Source organism: Passer domesticus, chromosome 5 (genome assembly GCF_036417665.1).
Source record: "Passer domesticus isolate bPasDom1 chromosome 5, bPasDom1.hap1, whole genome shotgun sequence".
Taxonomy (NCBI): domain Eukaryota; kingdom Metazoa; phylum Chordata; class Aves; order Passeriformes; family Passeridae; genus Passer; species Passer domesticus.
The window spans coordinates 24,391,468-24,415,473 of NC_087478.1; the positions used below are offsets into that span (position 1 = coordinate 24,391,468).

At 35.3% G+C, this 24,006-nt stretch overlaps 1 protein-coding gene across 18 annotated transcripts in view; it reads right to left on the bottom strand.

Moving 5' to 3' along the window:
• FOXP2 (forkhead box P2) overlaps positions 1–24,006 on the bottom strand; it is a 402,834-nt gene that overhangs the window by 113,319 nt on the left and 265,509 nt on the right. For all 18 annotated transcript variants that reach the window (XM_064422362.1, XM_064422357.1, XM_064422356.1 and 15 more), the window contains one exon: positions 8,874–8,963. In XM_064422362.1, coding sequence (XP_064278432.1) covers positions 8,874–8,963 — 90 coding nt within the window. The remainder of the gene's footprint in view (positions 1–8,873; positions 8,964–24,006) is intronic.

A 24,006-nucleotide genomic window follows, 5' to 3' on the forward strand; every position in this document is an offset into this window, starting at 1 on the left:
TATACCAATAAGCCACCAGAAACTAGGTGGATTGCATATCTCCATTATTCCAGATGATATCCCTAAGATCTCTTTTAAAACTAAAATTTAGTATTTCCCTATTTTAGTTGGAAACATGGTTTTAAATTTAAGATAATATCTTATTTATCTCACTTATGTTTTATCTCTAGTCATGCATGATCATACAGTGACCAAAACACTGAGCTTCTCTTTCCCTTTTTCATTTAGCTGATAGACATAAGACTAAAAAAAATTTTCTTTGTTCTTAAGCAAATGACTGTATTTTTTTGCTGTATTTTTTAACATTTATTAGAATTTACTTGCTAAATTAAATTTTTGAAAGATATCAATCCTGTGCAACAGCCCAACCCTCTTGTAAACCCTATATTCCAATTTTGTTTTTCGTGGGTGAAATACATGCCACCTGTTGCTATGGAAGGCTTGGAGTTTGGCATTTTTTCTTCCTTATCTAGAGTATGGGTTCAGTCGTTTCTAATCAAGAGATATTTTTCTGCATAAACCAACACAATTAGCCTCTGAATTTGCATTGTTAATTCCCCTTCAGATACTATGCCCTTAAAGTGAGGATTTTCACGGTATCCTACACTGTTCTTAAAATAGAAATATTGTTTGGTCTATGATTTCACCCTAAATCTTCTATTAAGAAATATTTTACTTAAATTTGGAAATTTGATTATTCCTAAGCATCAACTCCATAGATATCTGCACACTAAATTACAGCAGCATCAATTTAGAAATCACTTCTGCCAGTACAGAGTTGGTTTTGATATTTTTTTTCTCACGTGTTGGGTTACTGTATTGGTTCTTCTCAATACTGTGGAAGCTATCTTTCCTATTAGACAGAAAGTATATATATTGAACGAATGGATTTACTGTGAATACTTGTGGGAAAATGTCATTCTTCATTTATACTTCAAGTTCTTGGTAAGATCCTTGAAGCATATCAATGTTGCTGAAACACTGTACAGTTCCTTTTGTATATATTATTATTATACAATTGCTTTTCAAAGCTTCACATAATCAAGTAGTAAAGCACTGAAGTAGTGTTTAGTAAAATTTTCACCATTAATTCTATTTCATAAGACCTTCATCTGTCTGTCTCAAAAAATATTAGAAGTATAAGAAGGCATAAAAAGACCTAGAACATCAAAGTGGCAATTGTTAACCTCCTTCCACAACAGTATGGGCTGATATGATTCTTCACCAGACTGTGTGATTGCTTTTCCATCAGCACTCATACTTTTCTTCTGTAGCATTACTGCGTACTGTGTGATCGTTTGGATAATTTTTACACTTTTTAACACAGTTTTACATGTATACATCCGAAGTGATGGCAAACTAAAATTAACACCTATGTTGATCTTGGCATACATTCAGATTCCTGATTAGCTGGTTCCTCACAACCTCAGTAAAGTCAGCTTGCCTGGTAAAGCAACTGGACAAGTATGACATCATAAAATAAGGTCTAACAATTAGAAAATGTCAAGAAAATAATTCAATTCACAATTAATCTGAAAAGTATGTGAAGAAATCAGCTCAAGGAATACCATGAATGGCCAGGGAGAGAAACTCAAATTTCATGTGCAAAGTTGCATATGCTACTATTAACTGAAAAATCTTCATTGTTTAGTCACAGAACTTTTGTTTTGTCCAAAAATGTCCTTGACTTTATAATTCCCTGATGAAAGAAAAATCTTTGGCTGGGGGGGGGGGGGTGGGGTGGGGAAAAACAAAAAAAAACAAAAAAAAACAAAAAAAAAAAAAAAAAAACAAAAAAAAACCAAAAAAAGGGACTTTCCTTAACAACAAATTAACTAGAAACAGTTCTGAAATATCTACCCCCATCTAGAGCATTCATAGAATATTTTGTTTAGTTGCTTTTTCTGCTCTGGTAATTTCTAAATCAATGTACACTAATGTGTTTTTCAAATTCAAGAGTATCAGGAGAGCCTTGCTTGAGTGGTGCGTTCCTAAACTGGCATAATTAGGGCCCTGCCTGGGAGCAGACCCATTAATAGAGCTGCACACTGAGTGGGGAACCATTCACACTTTCCCTCTCAGCTCTTCATGAGCTTTTCTGGGCAATGAGCCAGCTGGTAAGAAAATCAGGCTGATCCAACCTGTTGCAAGAGCCTGGAGAAGTGGCTCAAGGGAGCCTCCACCTCCCAGCTCTGCAGTGGGACTACTCGCACAGCCCAAGAGGAGCAGTGGCAGCCGTGCGTGTTGGCTGTGCTGGGAGGGACAGCAGGGAGACAGAGCTTTCCAGCTGCTCAAGAAGGCAAATCAATTCTCAGTCATCCTTGGGGATTCCTATAGTTCAGTATATAAAAAACAGTCCACTCATCCCATGGATAGCATTATCTCCCGGTGTCAGACAGTCTGCAGATTCTACTGAGGTGGAAGGATGAGTTTGCTGGTCTGCCATGTAAAAACTGCTCTGAAAAGACCTAGACACTGTCTCTGAAGATTTGTCCTGAATCTGCATTAAAAACTGGGCTGTGTGTTCTCCCTCTACTACTAGTTCTCTAGAAGTAGCAGAATCAACAAGAGATAAAGGGGAAAGGAAAGACATTCCAGTGATGCAGGTGATAATTCCTGGACAGTCAGAGTAACAGATTGACACATCAGATTCTGCACAGACATGTGTTCAACATTAAAATGCCTCTTGAAATCCCTGATCACATAATAATCCTAATTAGTATTCTGCACGTTCAATACCTGTAAACAGAACTTGCATAATACTTCTTCCCTCTGAATCCAAAATATTTTATAATACTGCAAGAATGTTGTCAGGATATAGAGGTGATCTCTGCCTCAGCTAGTTGTTTGTGGGTGTTTTGTCTCCACTAGATACAGATGAACCTATTATGTGCTAACTTCTGCAAGAAAAGTGCTAGTTAATTTTTTCCCATGTTACAAAGATCACACATAAGGTTAGCTGGAATATTTTATACTCCTGAAAATGACAATATGAGAGAACACCTCAAAGTGATGCACATACACTTTAAACTAAAAAGCAAACCATACTAACTAGTGCCACTTTCTTAGCAGATGTATTTTTTTAATACTGGAATTTTTCAAGAGTAAAATGTGACTTAAACTAAATCTGTTATTAGAAGGTTTTACAGTAACATGGAACATGATACAAAATATGGATTTTCATGAGTAGAAAAGGTTGTCAAAGACAGGATATAAGTCTTTGGAGCAAGTTCTATCTGTATAAGTAAGAACTTCCCAGCAAGTTTGTGATACTGACAATTCCATTGTAAATGAAAGAAACAATGCCCTGAGTTTTTTTTCTTTATTATTGTATTTATACCTCTTCCTTAATAGAAGTCCTGTTTTCTCCTGTGTTCTCATATAAGCTTGAACATGGATATTTCTCCTTTCCCTTCCCCCTACACCTTATGTAAAAATAACTCCTTGCCTTCTTCCCATCTCTTGGGGTTATCCTTGTCTTTAGAGTGGGTATTACTGATGCAAATTTCTGCACGTCAGAGGATAACTGCATATTCCTCCAAATAGACTTAGGAGGGAAAATGGGACTTATGATTTTCCAGCAGCTATCTTCCAAATTTAATTTACCCCAAGCCTCAATGTTTGCTTATATGTAGGCCACACATTTCCTCTAGAATTATACTCGAGAGGGAGAAAGACTGTTTATCACTACTTCTTCTCTTATACTACATATTATGCATTTGCATCTTTCTATACCAGTGTTTTCTACCATGTACAAAATCCTCCTACTTCTTATGCTTAGCAGCATGCATTAGATAAACAGAAATATGTAACAAGCAGTTTATGAAAAAAAAGTTTTAAAACAGTTAGATTTATTTCTATTTTTGTTCAATGCAATGCAAGAAAAACTCTAAGTTACAACCATACCAGGTTGTTTTTTTTTTCCCCTGTTTTTAAAATGGCACTTTTTGACTGATATTAAGCATGCACGGTTGAAGTCAAAGTGCATTAAATCAGAGGATATAATTTAAAAGCAGTGGGGTTTGCTTCTTTTTTCCCACATTCCCTATTTCTCAACTCTCATCAAGTCCTTATATATGTTTAAAAAAAGTAACTAAAGGTTACAATATTAATGATATGTTTGCTTATTTATTATGTGCAATGAATTTTACACTCAGGCCCATATGAAGATCCAAAGGGAGATGACCAAACTAGGAGAGAGTAAAGCAAGGAGAGTGGGTTAAAAGAGACTGTGAATATCTTTTAATGATAAATTTTCATGCTAAATTTTTGCATTTTGAGTGTCTTTAAAGAAAAATGGTTCTTCTGATGGTATTCACCAATGAAATAAAAATTAAGTAATTAAACTTAAGTGTATACATTTCCCAAATTTTATCAAATTATTACACTTCAGTGAAGTGCTTATGCTAAATAAACAAAGCTTACCATAACAACTCAACACTCCATACAGCATGATATTTATACAACTGGCTTGGTACACACTGAGCTTAACCCTTTGATTCCAGGAGTCATGATTCATGACATTCCATTCTCTTATAGAACGCATTTGTACTGATGTTGAAACGACAAATCTCCTAGCCTGAAGGAAAAAATATCTAACCAATTCATTAGATATATTAAACTATGGGGCTGAAGATAATTATCTATTTATTCTCATTGACATAAGGTTCAGTCTGACTCTGTGAAAAAAACCTACTCCTTTAGAGACATTACTGGGAATAGAAACAAATAGAATTATAACTGTGCATATCACCATTCTATGCAGACAACAACAGTATGTGTATCATGGACAGATTAGTCTAAGCATAGAAATTGCCTACCTGGAAGGGAAATAATTGCAATGCTGTACACGAATACCCACCAATGGCAGAAAATTGACAGCATTTACCTTTGGGTTATGCTTGTGCTCTCACAGTTCTTGAAGAACCTCAAGTCTCGCTCATGACTGTAAATGTTACATGAAAATAAAGCTGCCAGTATTAAAAGTCATGCTAGATGACACCAGGTTCTTCAGTGGCTCTAAGGACAGTGACTGTCTGCCCTAGGAAAAGGAACTACATGCTCTAAGAGCCAAGGTGACAGTTTTTCCTGTTATGCCTACTACGGAAATTTGGTGATAAGGAGAGAAATCCTTGAAAGCAATTAGTAAGCTTCACTGTGGATTACCATTATAACCAATTCTAAAGAAAAGAAAAATATTCTGAAACAAAAAATGGTACTACAAAAATCTTAATCTTACTACAGCAATATTTTACTGGATGCACAGTAAAACAGTAAATGCTATTATCTCATCATATTCAGGTTAACATTACCCTGAACTCTGATCACAAACTCTCCATAGCTATTTTGCAATATGTCATTAATCAATGTATGTACTGATTGGATCCATTCAATTGGTGCACCAGTGTAATGAATGGCATATATAAACATGTTTCAAATACATTTATTCAGATATCTATACATGAAAGTAAAATCACAACCACAATTGGTACTCAAGCTTGTCAAAAGGGATGTTTTTCTTCTTCTGTTTTACATAAGACATGCTAATGGTTATGCCATCTGCAGTGTGAAACCCAGACAAATGTAAATGAAAGTAATAGTAGATCAAGACAAGCGTCTTATCTAAAACTGCAATTTTTGCAGGTATTCTTTTAACTCACAATCTAAATATAAGCCTCCTGTCTCTGAAAATATAGGATAACTACTAGTAAATGTAACTTCTGCACTAGAAACTAAAACAAAAACTTCTGCACTTTTACAGTAGATCACATAGCTTATGGTACATTTGTAAAGGCTTTTCATGAGGATACAAAAGACACAAGTTACTCTAGGAAAATTTCAGCAGTTCCCCTAAAGACATCCCCTCAGTAAAGCACAGTAGAACATGATGACTTACCTAAAACCCTCTTTTTGCAAAGTTGAGGACACAAATTTGAAGGTTTCTTCAATCAGCTTTCAACTTGCTGATTAGCTAGTAGGTGCTGTAAGTCACTAAAATACTTGACGCATTATGAAACAACAAAGAGAACATACATAAAAACACCATATGCTACTTTCCCCCCAAAAAAGATGGCCACTAAAATAATTACTATTTTTTTTCCTCTACGTCTCATGGAACAATAGAATACTTTACATCAAACTACAGAGCACGAGATGCATGGCAAAGCTTACCTAATAGCTACATTTGCTTGCAGATGTGCGAGATAGTTTTTAAGGTTTTATTGCATTTTTACTAGATTTATAAATCTATTTTAACATATCCACAGTTGCCAATTAGTAAATTGCTCTGAAATGGAGGAAATTAGACATGCACTAATTTAAAAGTATTTTAAAATATTGGGAGAAGTCTGTTTTGTCAATCACAAACACAAGTACAAGTATTTTTGCCTTATAACCTTCAATTTTGTCTTATAAAGCTTATACAAGTTTAGCAATTTCTACTGCTAGAAGATTTTGACTAAAGTTATCATTAAATTTGCCATAAGAAAATAATAATGCAGTACAATTTTGTGACAGTATTTGGTCAAAGAGGCAACATGATGACCAAAATGTGAGTTCGCACTACATGATGAACAATGAATAGTAAGAGACAGAAATAGAAAAGCTCAAAGGACTCACGTCCCATTCACTAAACAACACAATTAAAATGTAGCTTGTGCTCATACCTGCTTTACATGGTATTTGATACATAAAACCAAAGTGTGGGAGCAAATTCCATTTTTCCTCTCCTTTAAAAATGAACCAAATGAAGTGTTCAAGGCCAATAAGAGACACTATGTACACACTGATGATGAAAGAAAAAGTTGGAAACATAAGCAATAAACTAGACTTTAGAGAGCATGAAACAATTCTGAAAATAAAATTATTTGCTTTATTTTCTTCTTCCTGCCTCTCAAGTGTGACTCATAAGATGCTGATGCCTCCTGGGAAACAAGTGATACAGCACCAACACATCAAGCCCTAGCATTTAAAGGGCACCAGGCCATGATTAGTGTTTTAAAAGCATGGAAGCACAAGACTCCTTGTCTTCATCATCCTCTGGGTTCTGTGTATGACTTTCTTTGCCTCCAAACATGGTTTTCTAACATTTCAACAATGCCTATGGCAAACAGTGCACCCCCAGACTTCTTTAACATCGAAAAGAAAGTTTGTGAATGGGTGGAGGATGTGAAAAGAGAAGTTAGTAGCTCCTGGACCATGCTGGTTTAAAAGGTGGAGGATTAAAGTGAGAAAAAATATGGAAAACGTATACTGGGAAAATACCACTATTCATGCCTGTTTCATATACTTTCCTTATTGCCTGGTGCTGGCCAATTTAGAGACACAACACAGGGCTAGATGGATCTTGTACAGTTCATATACAAACCATGTTATCTTTCAGAATGAGGAACTAGAAGAATGAAGCAATTTCACAATATTCATTAAATCAATCATTTTCATGGTTCAACCCTTCAAGGTCACTAATTCCACTTTAAGAACTTTAAAAACCCACATAGTTAATAAGCTTCTACCTTTATGGCTACTCTTCTCGTGTGCTTTCAGTTCTCCTGTGCTTTCAGTGCAGAAGGTATTTGATACAAAGCAAATGTGAATTTGCATTTACAAAGCAAAGTCAAGGGTAAAGAGTGGGAAGTTGAGAGGCTCTCCGGACTCAGCCTCAGCCAGGAATGGACTACAACTACAGTACAGCAGGATGCCCTCATGTCATGCTTTCCTTTTTTCCATTTTATTTAGTCATATTCTTAAATTCTTGTTTGGTTCTGAGCAAATAAATAAAACCTTAAAAGTGTATTTGAAGAGAGCTGATCAGGATTGTGGAACTGTTTTGCTGTATCCAACACTGCTCTACCAAGTTTCACGAAGAAAAGGAGACAATGTGAATCACATTCAGAAACTGCACAAGTGAACAAATTTCACAACATTTCCCTGGTGGAGAAAAAAAATACATTCTAGTGCCTGGGGTCCTCCATTATGCATGACAAAAACTAGAAATGAGATAAAAACACCCTACTGCATCAGAAAACAGGGGAAGTCTTGAGAGAATAAATGAACACCCAGAAAAATAGATGTGAGGAAGAGAATGGTAGAATTTATACTTTTTTAAATTTCCAGAACAAAATAAAATTGCCTGCTATAAAATGTAATTCAGCAGTTAAGCACCCATGTTTGGTCTATATACAAGAGAGAGCAAGTTTTGTCAGCAGAATGCAATTTGATATGGAACTTCGCATTAGGAATAAATGATTAACACCTCATAAAAATACCATACTGATAAATAGGAATAAAACTCTCTTTATGTTTTTACTAATGCATTTAAAATAACTATTCAATAGCAGAACTTCTGTTTACTCATTCACAATCTAAAGCCCAACAACACCCTAATGTGACATTTCATGACATATGTTTTTTTCTAAAATGTCAGAAGCAGCTTTCATAATTTCATGCACTTGTGCTGGTAAGTTTCTGAACACTTCTCTGTCACTTAGGTATAGTAACTGTGAGCTATTTAGCTTTTCTCTTTTTTTCACAGATACCATTTTGCTCCTAGTCTTAACATGTTTTTACAATTTAAACCATGTACGTATAAAAATCACATACCAATCTTGTAACATGTCTGTAAAGAATTAATGTACCACAGTTACTGAACTCAGACTTGGTCTCAGACCTTTTAAGCATGTACAGCCACAAAAGGCTTTTGTATCCTACAGTGATTTTCCCTGTGAAGTCAGCAGCAAGAAGCCTGTAGCCAGCAGCATGTGAATATTCACACACACGGCGTTGGGGACAGGCACTGCCACACACCCCTCATGTGTCAGCGAGCTCAGCGCTCTTCCCTGACATTAAGGTCCCAAAAGCAAGGAGACTTTACTAACCTGCAGCGGTCTCTGTTTCTCACTGCCCTTAGGAGATTTCAGTCCACTTGTCTGTTGCTGTAAAAGCAGCTGCCTTGCTGCCTGGAGTGCCTAAAAATAAAAAAAAAAAAAAAAAAAGAAAAAGAAAAAAAAAGAAAAAAAAAGTAAATAAATTAAACCAATTTCTAGAAAGAAATCAGTTACTCATTGCTAATTTTAGGTAAAAGTCCAAATTAATGAACAAAATCCCCTCCTATTTGATTTGTATTTGCTAGATTTCAGAGTTCAGGGTTGTTTTTTTTTTTCATTTGAAACATTAAAAAATATATTCTGAAAGTACATATATAAGACTTCACTAGAATTTATGGATGTACATGAAATCCTGCAGGAAATAAAGTTAATTTGTTTGAAGTGCTTGAAGAGGAAAAATCATAAACTGCATCAATAGCCTCATTTCCACAAGGAACTTGTCTTTGAGTGTTCAACTAAAATGCCCACTCCCTTGCAAATTATCATTCAATTTGCATTTTTGTATTACAATTTGAAGTAAAAGCAAGTAGACTTCAAGTGTTACCAGAAGCTGTAATTAAATTTGACAAATCAACATCAGATTATCTTGAAAGTGAATTAATAAGGATATTCATTGAAGATTAAAAACACTTTTTGTACTTACAATTCAAGGAGAAACCTCTCCTTTGACAAAAAAAAAAGAGTGCAGTTTTAATGCCAAATAAAAATGAGTGGTTTTAATTTGCATTCTTAGGAACATCAGAGAACAAAGAAATTATTACTCAACCAACCAGATCAGGCTCAGGGATGACAGTATACCAATCAAAATAGAAGATGTTTTCATTTATTTTACGTTTTCATTCCAACTCAGCCAAATACAGTTAAACATATGAAATGTAAACAAACATTCTACCTAAGCGAAGAATGCTAATCTATATAATTTTTCCCTATAAAATTATTTGTTAAATGTCAAGTGTTATAAAGTGGTACTTATTTAGAAATTTTAAAAAAAGGCAAAACCAAAAAAACATTATTCAAAACATTTCCACTGAAACTACCTGGAGAACTCATTTTTTCCCCTTAGAAAAATCAGCTCAATAAATAGCAGTTATAGCTTTACAATACATCACACTATTATTTCTGTTATTAAAACCTACTGTGGATGGAATGTATTGCAACAAATGCCATTTGATCAATGTTCCCTAAAATAATAAAGACTCTCAACTGATAAAGAAAGGTACAATTTTGATTAGCCTCAAATGAGCTGGTTTTTAAGATAGTTTCTAGTATCCATGACAACAGTTGCTTTGACAAGATGTGCATATGGCATTACACTGCCAGCTGGTGTGAACAATGTTTGAACTACTGCATTGAGATGCTGAGCAAACAGAAAAAGTTGCCACGTCTTAACCCTCAGGGAAGGCAGTCATCCCCTGATCAATTATGAAAAGACAGAGAGAGGGCTGCTACAGTCTGGCTCCAAGCAAGTTTTCTGAGAAGGCAGGCAGACATAGAAAACCAAAGTAAACAAAGTGAATGCACTAGTACCATCTCCTAACAACATTGATTTGTCTCCCTATAGAAGGCCCTGGTACAAAGTTTGCAGAGCAGACTTTTAACATTTGGAGACATTCCCACAACAATCCCTGTATTGTTTCATCAAATTCTCAAGTAATTACAGGTCAGCTACACAAAGAGTATACATTCCTCTGAACCCAAGCAATGAGACGCACAGAACTATCTTCTCTCTGCCAAAACTAAGCAAAAGTTAACGTATTTAAAAGTGCACTCCACATATTTTGTTACCAAGGAACTACTGGGTGCATGATCTCTTCTCAACTCACAATTCTTGTGCATATCCTAAAGGACAGTACTTGTCTGCCTGAGATCAGAGTTAAATGTATCTGTTGATTTCAGGGGCACCAGGATTTGCTCCCAACTTCTTGTAGTGGTTGAAGCAAAAACAGATTAAAAACAGATTAAAAACGAACACAAGATATGTGGCAAATTCCTATTCCTTAATCTCTAGTGCTCTCCAAAGGGAAAACTTGAATGGAAGCAAGAGAACTACTGCACTCCTGAATTCATGACAGACTGTAGAGGAAAACCAACCTCACCACTTGGGGTGATACTGCCAGGAGAATGAGAGAAGAAATCTGGAGGAAATGGAAAAAAAACCCCAAAACATAAAGACAATAATATTTTATTTTTGCCAGTTGCAGAAATCCTGATCTTCCTCAGCAGCAGTGTCTTCACATCAATACAATAAAACAAGCAAGTAAGCATCTGCTAAATCTGTACATTTACAGTACTTGAAAATTAGAGAATTATAGTCTGCTGCAGCTTAGATTTAATCTAGACTGATTTCAAATTGTGGCTAACATACTCCTGTGGAATGAGCCTAAGAAAGTATGACTTCCTACAGCTAACTACAAAGAGAATCACACTTCATGAAAAAGCAAGGCAGCACAACAGGATATGCTTGCATAAAAGGCTCTACTACTTAAACTATTTTGATTCATATGTGCTGGTTGGGATATCTCTAAAGGAGTAAAGGCTTATCTTTTAATACAGAATGTCTTATAAATGATGACTACCTGAATACTTCAGTGATCTTATTGTGGCAGTTTAGATTATTGTAAACACAGGAGATAGAAGAAGAACAGAAAACAATTTCAAGAGATCAGAGATGATTTAAAACTCATAAGGAGAAATCACTGTCAGCCTTTGTTCTTAGAGCAGCCATCATACAGTATTTTTTTTCCAAGTGTGCTGCTTAAGTTTACATTTTGCTACACAGTAAACAACCTCTCAGAAACACTGTTAATTTCAAAGCATTATTACTGACATAATTAATAAGTAAAGATCATGAGACTATAAAATATTAGTTCTAAAAATTAATTTGCTGCTGTTAAATCTCTGCAAAACAAATTGACAAATTGAAAGTATCTTACAAAATTCGTAGTTTAACATCTACACTTCCAGTAAACACCCATCCCATGTATCATTTATAAATTTCTCTGACAATAACTCGTGATCTAAAAACAGTGTAATGAAGACAAAATAACAGATGCTTATAAATCTGACAAATCAAATTTGAGTCCCACCACAAGTAAAGTGCAGAAAGAACAGATTCTAGGGCACTCAAAACTGTATCTAGTTCCCAATAACACTTGTTTCAAATTTAGTAGGAACTTTTTCTTAATTATCTAAATTAGTAAAACTATTAAAAAAATCCAATGTAGACAAAAGCAATAAAAAGAACTGAGGATTAGAAATTATTTTCATTACATAAATGAAAATCATTATGATGCTTTAGGTAATGGCTATATAGGAAGGAAAATTTGGGCATATGGTTTCCAGAACTCACTGTGTTTCTAGTAAAATATTTATTGGGAACAGTACTTCTTAATATTTACTACGAAGCCTTGGCATAGCTAAAACACAAGCAGAACAGAAATGAAAATAATTGCATATAACTCACACTATTAAAGTTGATAAATTGCGGTAGACTTGCTGTTTGTTGGCAATATTACTAGGAGATATAACTTCCTTTAATATTGTATTCCAAACCCTTCTGTTTCATCTAAGTGTGATTCAAAATTATTTTTAAAGTTTTACCATTTTCATAAAGTGAAAGCTGTCACCTAAAGATGGTAAGCTTATTACTCTGTTTTTTAGAAATTAAATATATGTGTATTTTTAGGAAACAGATGTCACTCATATCCTTCCTTTAAAACCAGGAATGTTTAACCTATCAGCCTGTTGCATTTGAGACGTTAAAATGAAAAATGACATCTATGCCCATTAATATCGTCAATGTATAAACAGCACAGCGTGACACATTCTTGAGAGCTGAAGGCTACAAAATCTCTCTGAAACATAAATAACAAAGCACTCAGAAGGATATTTGATGTTGATATTCATCTCTGAGAAAAACACTGCTGCCTGGGCTTCTTATGAAAATAGATGCAGCCCAAATGGATCCCCTGTAATTGGTTTCAGATAGTGAGGTCAAAAGAAATATGATACAAGAAACTATTATGTGGAACAGGCGAAACAAGAATGTTTATACAGGCACTCCCTATTTATACTGACAAGAGGTGTATACTCTGCAGATACCAAAACACTTGCCAGAAGTCGACCAGATTCTTTTCTTTCCTAATTCCGAATACCTATTTTATTTTTTCAAATGACTGCATACCCTAACATTCCTGCTGAACATAAAATAAGTTTCTGAACATCCAAGTTTCCAAATGGCTGAATATGTCAAGCAAGAGTCATCTCACTGATAGCACTATGCAACTGAAACATATCAACATGCTAAGCTGGATTTAAGGCCAAAGACTGCTCTGCACTGGTTGAATAACAAGTTAACCAAATGATTACACAGCTACCTTCATTATAAAAAACACTTCAGGAGAACCTCTGGCCCTTTTTAACCTGCTCAGGGGCTATTCTCTGGCTGGCTCCCAACAAGAATCCCAAAATTATCCATAGTTGTACAAAACCCTCAAAAGATAGTGACTGAAAGACAACATTGTTTAAGTCTTTCTAATACCACTCAAATGACATGGCTAAACCTTTGTCTCTCACTGATTGTGTTTGCCCAGAAAGTTCTGTAATGAATATCAGAGTCAGTCAGCACAGAATCTTATAATCTTTCCAAATGGAGCAGCAAAGCAGCTAGCACTATTCAAAGAATCTTGAATCTAAGATGATCCAACTCCTTTCCAGCAGCAGTCTCTCCAGAAGCCTCGATAGAGAAAGCAAACTCCCATGTTCCCCAGTGAAAAACACTTTTTTCTCTAAGCCACACAAAGCAAATTGAGGACAAATGTGCCACACCGGAAAGCCCACCTGTATGTAACAGAAATCCAAGCCACATAACCTGCCTGATTTTACCCACAAGAGTAAGACTGAACAATTTTTACAGTGTTTGCCTATAGAAGTAGACCAGATAGCTATGGCTGTTGGCGCCAATCTCAAGGAATATATTACCTAAAAAAACTAGATATTCCCTAAGAAGGATTTCAGTCAATTAATCCAACATTGGACTACGCCAATACTCATGCAAAAAAAAGATTTTTCTGTTTTCTAAATTTAGATTAGGGTGCCTTGCCTAGCAGTAGAACACAACCCTGAAAAAGATCCAAATGTTTGAAACTGTATTATGCTCCAGAAGAAGAGGCAATAGTCTTCGACATGGTGTTACAATCCCAAGTACCCCTACCACCAAGCTGCTAGACAGGAGGACAAGAAGTGCTAGTGCCCACCAAATGTAGTAGTAAACCCAGCCCTAAGGGTGGGATTAAGTGAACACTGAATGTGTTTGAAAATATCTGCTACATTAACACTACAGGAATTTGTGCAAATGATTGCCTGGCTTGCATTTGTGCAAATGATTGCTTGGATCCCCAGGCTGCCCAGCTTTTCCAAGGCTGGGAAAATTCTTCATTTTTTTCAGGACAGCAACTCTTCATACTTGCAGAAATTTCAAAATACAACAGCAAAGCACATTGAGGGTTGTGGGCAAGTAGAAAAAGACATTCTGGATCACAGTTTAACTTACATACTTACATTCCTCAAGTGTTTTAACTCAGAAAACATCAGAATATCTCTGGATATGGCTCTTATTTCCTTGGACTAAAAGCACTTTGCTGTTGGTTGGTTGTTTAGCAGCAAGGGTGACGGTGTGTGTGTGTGTGTGTGGCTTGTTTTCTTAGGCTGATACTGCCAGTTTCACTATACTGAGGCTCTGATTTTGATTTGGATTTGTGGTCTTCCCTGCAACACAAATGCCAGTAGAAGAAATGATCCTCAATCTACCTGAGCTTCTGTTCTACCCTGATGTTACACAGGATTAATTTTCAGTTGAAGAGAAAAAGTAACAGTAATAAAGTGATAAATGCAACATGAAGTCTTATAATGCTGTTTAATAAAAGGAAATTAATCACATAATTTTCATAAACCTATTTTCAAACAGCAATCTATCAGAGAGAAATTATGCAACTGTAGTTATTGACCTTTCATTTCACCATGACTGATTTGTAATTAGACTAGTTTTGTGAAAAATAATAGTTAATTACCAGATTTTTTTCACTCTAATTGTTTTGGCTTTTTTTTGTTGTTGTTATTGTTGTTTGGTTGCGGGTTTTTCTGTTTAGTGTCTTCCTTTTTTTTCCTGTGTGAAGGATGCTAAATAAATACAGGGCACTAGGAATTAGCAGTTTACATATTTCATTTTATAAAACCAATTTAGCTTCTCTCTCTATAACCCAGTTTAATAGATTCTAAAGACTTCTGCAAAAACAACTCTTTAATTTTCCCTGCCCATTATTTGACTGACCAAGAACGAGAAACAAAACACCCGTAACAGTTACATGCTTCAATTCCTGGCAGCATTAGCAGGAATGTCTTCCCTGTAGCCATAGACTGCATTGGTCATTAGGGCTCCATGTCAGACCACGCTTAACATGGTGCCTGACAGCAAATCCAAACGCTTCCTCCAAAGTTCAAACCAGCTGAAGAATGCAAATATCAAGGGTTAGGAGCTCACAACACCAAAGTTGTGCTTGAACCTGACAATCTCCTTTCTTTCTTTCATCCCACATGCCTGAACATAACTTTCCTTTTGTACACACAGAAGTAAACAATCTACTCTTACTTCTTTCGTACTCCTTACATTACACAGTGACTAACTGAATTTATTAGATTAAAAAAAAAATCCAACAAAATAGTGCACACTGTTAAAAAGTCAGCAATCCAAGCTCACAAATATTCTGACACCAGTATAGTCTTCCATGGGATATAATTTTCAAAAGACTGGGACATGTAATAGTTAAACAGGAGAGCTCTTAGTTCTACATGAAAAAAATGTGACAATGGTGGCACATACCAAATTTCCACATGAAAACTGGTATGATCTATTTCCAATGAAAATCTGCTGATATAAAAAAGCTATTTAAGTGTTCAGGCAAAGAAAAAACATCAATGCAGCTCTCACATGTGTGAAGGCAAAAATAAAAAAATCCTTAATATAATTATAAGTTTATATAATATTAGGCATGTAGGTAAAACACATACATAGGATTTGAAAGGAGTTGGTTAAAAAAACCATTTTCTTTCAAGTTTGCCCACTGTAGACATTTCCTTATTGGCTGTGAAACCTACTTTCAATTAATGCAGTCAGAAACAAAGCAGTGTTGACTTAGGTAGAATAACAGATGATTTGATAATTTATAAATAAGAAAGGAACTGATGCAAGTTAAATCAAGGGCAGCCCCATGTGTATTAAGAACAAAATTTGGAGCAACTTTGGGAGTGGAAAGAAACAGAGTATCAAAGGAAGCATTGCAACTGTCTGAAGGTTGTTAGAAGGTAAGAATTTTAAGAGATAGAAATCTGAAAGGAAATTTTAAAATTAAAGACACTGAATTAAACATGGAGATTATTAATCAAATTATTAACAAAAAATCATCACTAAGACATAAACTAAACCAAGAAGTGAGGTAGATACAAACCAGAAGGAAGTATGCACTCCAACACTTTGTTCTGGCCAACAGCAAGATTCCCAGAATAGAACCACAAGTCTGAGAGGACAGATCTGAGGACTGATTAATTTTGTTAAGCAATACAGAGAGGTAAAATAACATGTGAAGAACAAATGCCAAAACAATTTTACCCTAAAATAGCCCTAGCCATTTAGAGGTCAGAATGAAATATGTCCATCTTTACAATTTATTTTCAACTAAATTATATTCTGTACTCACTGGCAAAGGAGTGCTGACACCAAGTATCAGAAACACGGATTCCTCATTGGGAAGAGATACCCTCTTTGCAAGCTAGTAACCAAAACTACCCATCAAAGAAAATGGAGCTACATGGTACCAAAATTAAATAAAATTACAGTAATTGTACTAATCGAACTCTCTCAGCCAATCCAAGTGTAAGAAATTACATATCCATTGAAGAGCCACTGATTGAAAGGGTTTGAAATATTTGAATGATAACAATTTGATTTACCACTGCCCCTACAAATCCATATCCAGACGAATGAGTGAGACTGTAACCATGAAAGGAAATATTATCAGGATGGTCATATCAAGCTTTTAGTGTATGGGAGGAAGACACAAAAGCCATTACTGAAATATCCAGTTGACTATCAGTGGAGAAGAAAAAGGTCATGACTGGGTTTCACATCTGATATAAGAAATTTAAATGATGTTTTAAATAGTTTTAATAGTTCTAATTATTGACTTTTAGTTCTTACAAGAGCATAATTTAAAGAAATCTTAAATTTAATACATCTAGCTGTGGTGAAAACCATGCACTGAAGACATTTAAAAAAATGCTTTCATATTATTATGATAAAAGCAACTGGGATATAAAAATAGAAGTGCAAAACTGATATTTTCTCTACTTCCCTCAAACTTCTAAAGACTCAGTTAATGAAATATACCCAGCTTGGGACACAATGGTTCAAAGAGATGGATCATTTTACCAGTAGCCAGATAAGAATGGTAATAACAATGTCAATGAGAATATCCAACATATGGGATGTCAGAAGTCAGGAATAAACACCAACCCTAAAGAGGTAACAGGCATCAGCAAGTTCTTGCACAGAACAAATTAATTGTATTCCATGGGAAACATGAGCAAAAATGGCCTTAAATAGAATCCAGGGAGACTCAATTAAATTTAAGAAGAAACTTTCCAATGGTAGAGTAGTGGAGGAGTAAAATAAATTGTGTACATGCTGCAAAATCATTATCCCTGAACCTGTTCAAGAAGCATCTTAAGGAACAGTTAAGTGCACCAGTTCTGCTCTGGGACACAGAAGATTTTTTAGAAGTGTCTCACAGCCCTGTTTTATTTGATTGTGTGGCTCCTGTGAAAGCATGCCAAGTTCGGATTACTGTGATGTCTAACACCTTGCTACATTTCAAATAACACTATGTTCTCATAAACTGAGTATCATGAAGCTCCAGCATGGTTTGTTTCCATGGTGAGCTAACAGCAGAGGATCAGCAAGAGCTGCACATACAGAGTTGCTCTTTGGAATTTTGCGACCTTACATGACCACTTTTGTGTTTATGAGACTATCCTTGAAATTTTGGACTGAACAGAGAAACAGTGTATACAGAACAGGAGATGGCTTAGAAATAAATGCTCTGTGCCCTTACTGCAGTCAAAGCCTCTGATCAAGATTCTTGTGTCCTCACCTCCAAGTATGGACACAACAGCAGCAAAAACCAAGACTTTCTTGTTATTACAATTCTTGCTAGAAACAACAGAGATGTGTGGCTGAAATGGAGAACTAAGAAGAGGAGAGAAAAATAAGGCAAGAATGAGGGTCCAAAGCACCACTAGATCAACTTAAGTCAGACATCTTCACAAATGAAAAAAAAAGCACAAACAAATTGATCCATTTTTTGCCATGTTTTTAATGAACTAATTTGATCCAAAGTCACCATGTAATCTCAACCACATTAAAAATCAGTCTATATTGCTAAAGGTAAATCAGCTGAACTGAAATACTACTGTGCATATTTTCTAATTTTTGTTACAGATATTTTTGTAACGCTTTCTAAAACTTCGGTTAACATAAACTAAACTAACAGGAACATATTCAATAAAAGAATGATTAGGGGAAGAAACAATAAACATGAATGTAAACAGTCAATAGCATTAGTCATTTTATCTGCAATCATTGAAGGTTTTTGAGAAACCATATTATGGAGACAAAAGAGGAGTTTGGTCTGCAATTAAAAAAACAACAAACCAGTAAAAATATGTCTTGATATGAGATAAAGCAAATTATGCAAATAACAGCCCATTTCTAGAAACTAAACTTATCAATGGTGGCATTGGGCAAGAGTTTTGAATGTGCTAAAAAAAAAAAAGGTCTGATCTAAACTCCTTGGAATAATTCTGAGCACTAAAATCTGGTACTAAGTGTGGACAGTGAAATGCCAGAGGAACCTGTTTCATGACCACAAATTGGTTTATATATTTGCATAAAACATATATGTTGTATATGTTTATATAAAACATATATGTTCTATCTGCATTTGCGATCTACTCTGACCTGCTTGAATTATTACAATTTCAGCTCTTCTCTTGGACTGCTCATCTACCTTTTAACTTTTTTGGTGCATTTTGTGATGATCTAGCAGGCACAATCCAACACACAGGCCTCTGCCTCTGAAGAATACCAACCTTCAGCTTCTTGCTGTGGTTGGCAAGTGAATTGTATGTTATGAAGGGTAGCCCTAACAGTCCGTGTAGACAGTGCTACTGAGAAAGCGTTCTCCACTTCAGGGACTTTTGAGAGTGAAGATTATAAAAAGAGTGAAATGACAAAGAGCTTTAATTTTAAGCTAAAATGCAAGTATAGAGAGACAGGCAAATGTCCTCGGGCTCCTCAGCCCAGTTTCAGTCCTTGTGAGGACATCTAGTAGGAAGTATATTCTTTATGATTAGAAACTTGCAGGGATGAAAAAGAAAAGACCTGAAGCTATTAAAATTGTTTTGCAGAAGAGGAATAAAGATATTTTGCAAATCCCAGGGCATTAAGGTGCTGGAGAACCGACAGCAACTGTGCAAGGAATTCCCAAGTAATATGCATGAGCAATGCAACAGGTTAGACATTTGAATTAAAAGGTAGATGTTTCTATGATACTTCATCAAATTCACACAGGGAAAAAAAATGATCCTTTTTTATACTGCCTTGGCATCTATGGTAATCTTCCTAAACAACTAGCTAATCAAGGAATTATAATAATAAATATGCTCAGGGGCATTATCACCTTTAAATGCATTTGTAAAAGCAGACACACCCAGATATACTGGTGCCAAACATATGTAGTACTTCACATCTTTATTCTGGCATCAGACTGTAAAAATTTCCTCTGAACCATGCAGCATGTATTACATAATCTCTATAACTAACATGCACATAAAAAAAGCATTTGCCATCTAGTGCATGATCAAAATATGTTGGAAATTAAGTTCAGATATAAATTTTACTCCGTATATTCCTTCAACTATTCTTTACATAAATCAAAACTTAATAATCAGCTTATATTTTTTCAGTCCTCTGTCATGTCATCAACTTACTATGGTCTAAGCTCAGTCACTAGTCTTCTCTTCTAAAGACACTCCTCTTTACACATTGCACAGAGTTCAGATTTCATGTCCTAGAAATATTTTCCAGATTCCCCCTCCTATAATACTTTCTTTTTTCCTTCTTGGTACATTTTAAACCTCAGCAAACTGTAACTATATTACCTTTTAATTTAATTTACTAGGCACAATGCAGTGCACCTTCTCTGTGAACATTTATCTATCTTACTAAATCATCACTTCTTGATACCATGCATTTCAAGTATCACACAAAACATGGATCTATTCCTGACTAGATATCTCAATACTAGTACAGTGTTACAATCTACAGTAAATTTTAATTTGTTTAAAAAAATTATGTAATCTATTAGAGATGGATTTTTTATTTTGCAGGATAAAACACAGATAATTTAATCTCTGAGATTTGGGAAAAAATACATGACAGACATCATAGCATTACAGTATTTTTAGTCAGAAGGCCTTGCCTTTTATGAGAAAGCCTTCTGAATAATGCCTATCCATCTACTGCAATTCCCAGGGATCTTCTTGTGCCACAGGACAGTGGACTGAAGAATAAAAACGGGAGAGAAACTATTTTATGTGAAGACTTTGGGATAGCTTTGAAATACTTTCTGGAGCACAGTTTATGGCATAAGGCTTATGCTGCTACCTGAAGAAAGAGCTGTTGCCAGCAGGTGAAACAATCTTTGATTTTAGATGAATGTCAGAGGTTTGCACCCTCTTCTCCAGCAATCCCCAGGTTCATTAATAACACTAAGACATGAACCCTGCAAGCACTTTCATGTTTAGAGTTACAAAAAATATAGGGAGTGCCTTACTAAAAAGGTATGATGACAATATCACTTTTATCAACTCTCTCAGGCTTCACCTACACGGAAAACTGAGAATGTGATTTTCTACCCCAGCAAGCTGTGAGTACAGCTGTGGGCATCATGTTTCACCTGTGCTGACCCATGTTCTCCCAATCCATGCCCTGGCACAGCTCTGCAGTCAGACTTTTCCAAGGACCAATTTGACTAAAGAATTGGGCATTGGGCACAGCTATCCCAGTTTTGGGGACTAAAATGCTTATTAGCTCATGTGTGTATCACCCTGTGTCAACTGCTCAGTTTAGTATCCAGAATCATGTGTTTAATTTACTAGTGAAGATCATGGCTATGTGCTCAAAACAGTTGAGCCAAATGTTCAATGTTGTTTTAGAGCCTCTCTGGGCAGAAACAGCCAGGTTGTGATTTTGGGATGGCTTGTGAAAGTGTCAAAGAACCTTAATTTCATATCTGTATGGGTTGGGAAAAAAAAAAATAAAAGTGGTCAGAAACAAGATCAGACACTCCAGGGTGGGGGGAATCAAGTTCTGAACTGCTGCATCCTGAACCTCCCATGGTGCATCTGCTAATGGGTTTTAAGTACCAGTTTCATATAGACACCTTATGCATCTGGGATGAGTTCTACTGATGAAAGTCAAAATTTTGACAACAGCCACAGTTTTATAAAAAGCTTTCATTTTCTTCATTAAAGAAGCAGTGGTAAAAACCCCAAAGAATCCAAAGCATCTGTTTCCAGAGTTATCGTCAATCAAATCCACAAAAATAGTATCATATAACCATTTCTGTAAATACTAATATGGTTGATAGTATTTCTCATCCTCATGTTTAGGCACCTAAGACTAAGTATTCAAAGTTATGTAATTTGACAAAGGTTCTAAAATAAGTAATTTCCAGAGCTCAGGTTAGTCAGCAACTCCTAGAGCGCCCCAAATCTCAATGCTGGGATTGAACTCCATCTGACTGGCAAAGGAGCAAGCAGGTTATTCAGCAAAGGTGACTGGGACTCTGGAACCAGATGGCAGAGAGCATTGCAAAATCTTTGGTGTATCACCAGGGGCATTTGCACAAAAACAAGTGAAAAGAGTAACAAGGTCCAACTTCAAGCACTTAAGGGTTGTCTTTTTAATATTATGAATACTTTTATTTGTTTATTTTAAGGATACTATGAAAACGGGATTTTTCAGGAAAAGCATACTGTGAAAATAAATAGTGGTAGGAATGTATTTAAGGACATGTAATCATCAGTAGTACTTTTCTTTAGATTTTTCTGCATCAGAATTTGGAAAGATTCTGGCTTCTTTGAAGAAAAACTGAATTATTCCTTCAGTGCTATAAAAGACAGAGAAAAGGTGAATCACAGAAGGACTACAAAGACTAAAAACTGTACATTAGGGAAAATTTTTACAATTTTTTACAAGTGCAAAGAGAATATCAGCAAAATAAAAACAATTGAAGTAATGTTGTAGAGCAATTAAATTTCTTCCCAACTAGAAAGTATTTTAAAAGACTCATATGGTAAGCAGAGTATAAAAAATCAGGCCAGCACAATATCATTGAGAATAGATATTTTAGTGACTAGATATTTTAGATGACTATGCTACTCAAGAAAAAAAAATAATTTTACTTGAACTGACATCCTTAATTTTCAAGCCAAGTGTTAAGTGTTTTTCTGACTAGTCTGACACAGTTTAAGTAGTATAGATAGTCTATTTTTTATAACAAACATTGGTAGACAACAAAGTGACCTAATAGGCCCCATTCTTTGAAATCTGAACACATGAAAATCAAGCTTTTACATCATCTTGCAAGACAAGATATATCAAGAGCCCCATTTAAAATTGTTTACATGGGAATTAATAGCATTCCAAATAGACATTTTGCAACAAAGTTCAAAAAAACCCTAATAGCAATGCCCACAGGAATTCTCACCTTTACCAATCATTAAATTTATTGGAAGAAGTGATTTTTGATATTTTGCCAAATGCAAGTGGTAGCAAGCTGATCATTTGTTTTCCAGGTTGTAGGGTTTTTTTCAGACAAAGTTTTCTTAACATTTCTTCCTTTTTGAGAACCACAAGCCTCTGTTGCAAACACTTATTTAATCTTCGTTCTGGAACTTTTTTTTTTTTTTTTTACGTTTTGCAAAAAAATTTCCCCCTACTATACATGGCTTAGCAGTATTCTGATTTTGGTTCAGTTTGGAATTTTTTTCCTAGGGGTCACAAGAAGACAAAACAATGGCACCTAAAGCAACAACAACACAGTTTTATAAAAATCAGAAATGAAAGACAAGAAGAGGAAAGTTTCTACTTGAGAGAAAAGAAGGAGATTTAGCAATGTACATTCACACAGTCATAAATTATTGTGTTGTATCTAACTTGTCACAAGCCATATGTATTCACCCACACTGTAATACAGCTTCAGCAAGTTTCCTGAATTTCTTAAGTAAAAATAAAGTTTTGGAAACAGAGGTAATTCAACATTTCACATGACAGCCTTTAATGCATCCTCAAATTCCAATAATTAGTAGGAGCAAACAGGAATATATCTGGTCCTGTACCTAGAGTTGCATTTCTGAAACTATTTTCTATACAGAAAGGAATAAAAGCTCCTGACAAGCAAAGGAAGAAGGGACAGGTCAAATCTGTGTTAAATTAAATGCTTATACTTTTAAGTTTTACCACATGCTGATTGTCCAGAACATTATAAATATAACTGAATATAAAATATCTTTGTATGGAGGGGTGTTCAACCAGTAAAAATTAGCTGCAATTAAATCCTACCCTTGCTGATTACTATGTGTTCAACTGTCAGTCTCTCATGTCTACTCACACTGTAGCTAATTTCAAGCCATATCCCAAGATATACCAATTTCAAACAGATTTCAAATCCTTCAATCTAGTGAAGAAGAAAAGCAAGGTGACAGTGAAATTCAAGGCACAGACAAGCTCCATTCTGCCACAAGACACAAGAATGGACAGTGAAGAGATGTTAATTTGACTGGGGCACCTTCCACCAAGGGCTAACATTTCTGTAGAATCATCAAGTCAGATATAAATGTTTCTGAGCAACAACAATCCCTCTTTTTTTTTTTCCCTTTCCTTTCTGCTTAATGTTATAGAAGATGCCATTTGGGTGGTTTTGGAGATTATAGTGCACTTTTTCTATGT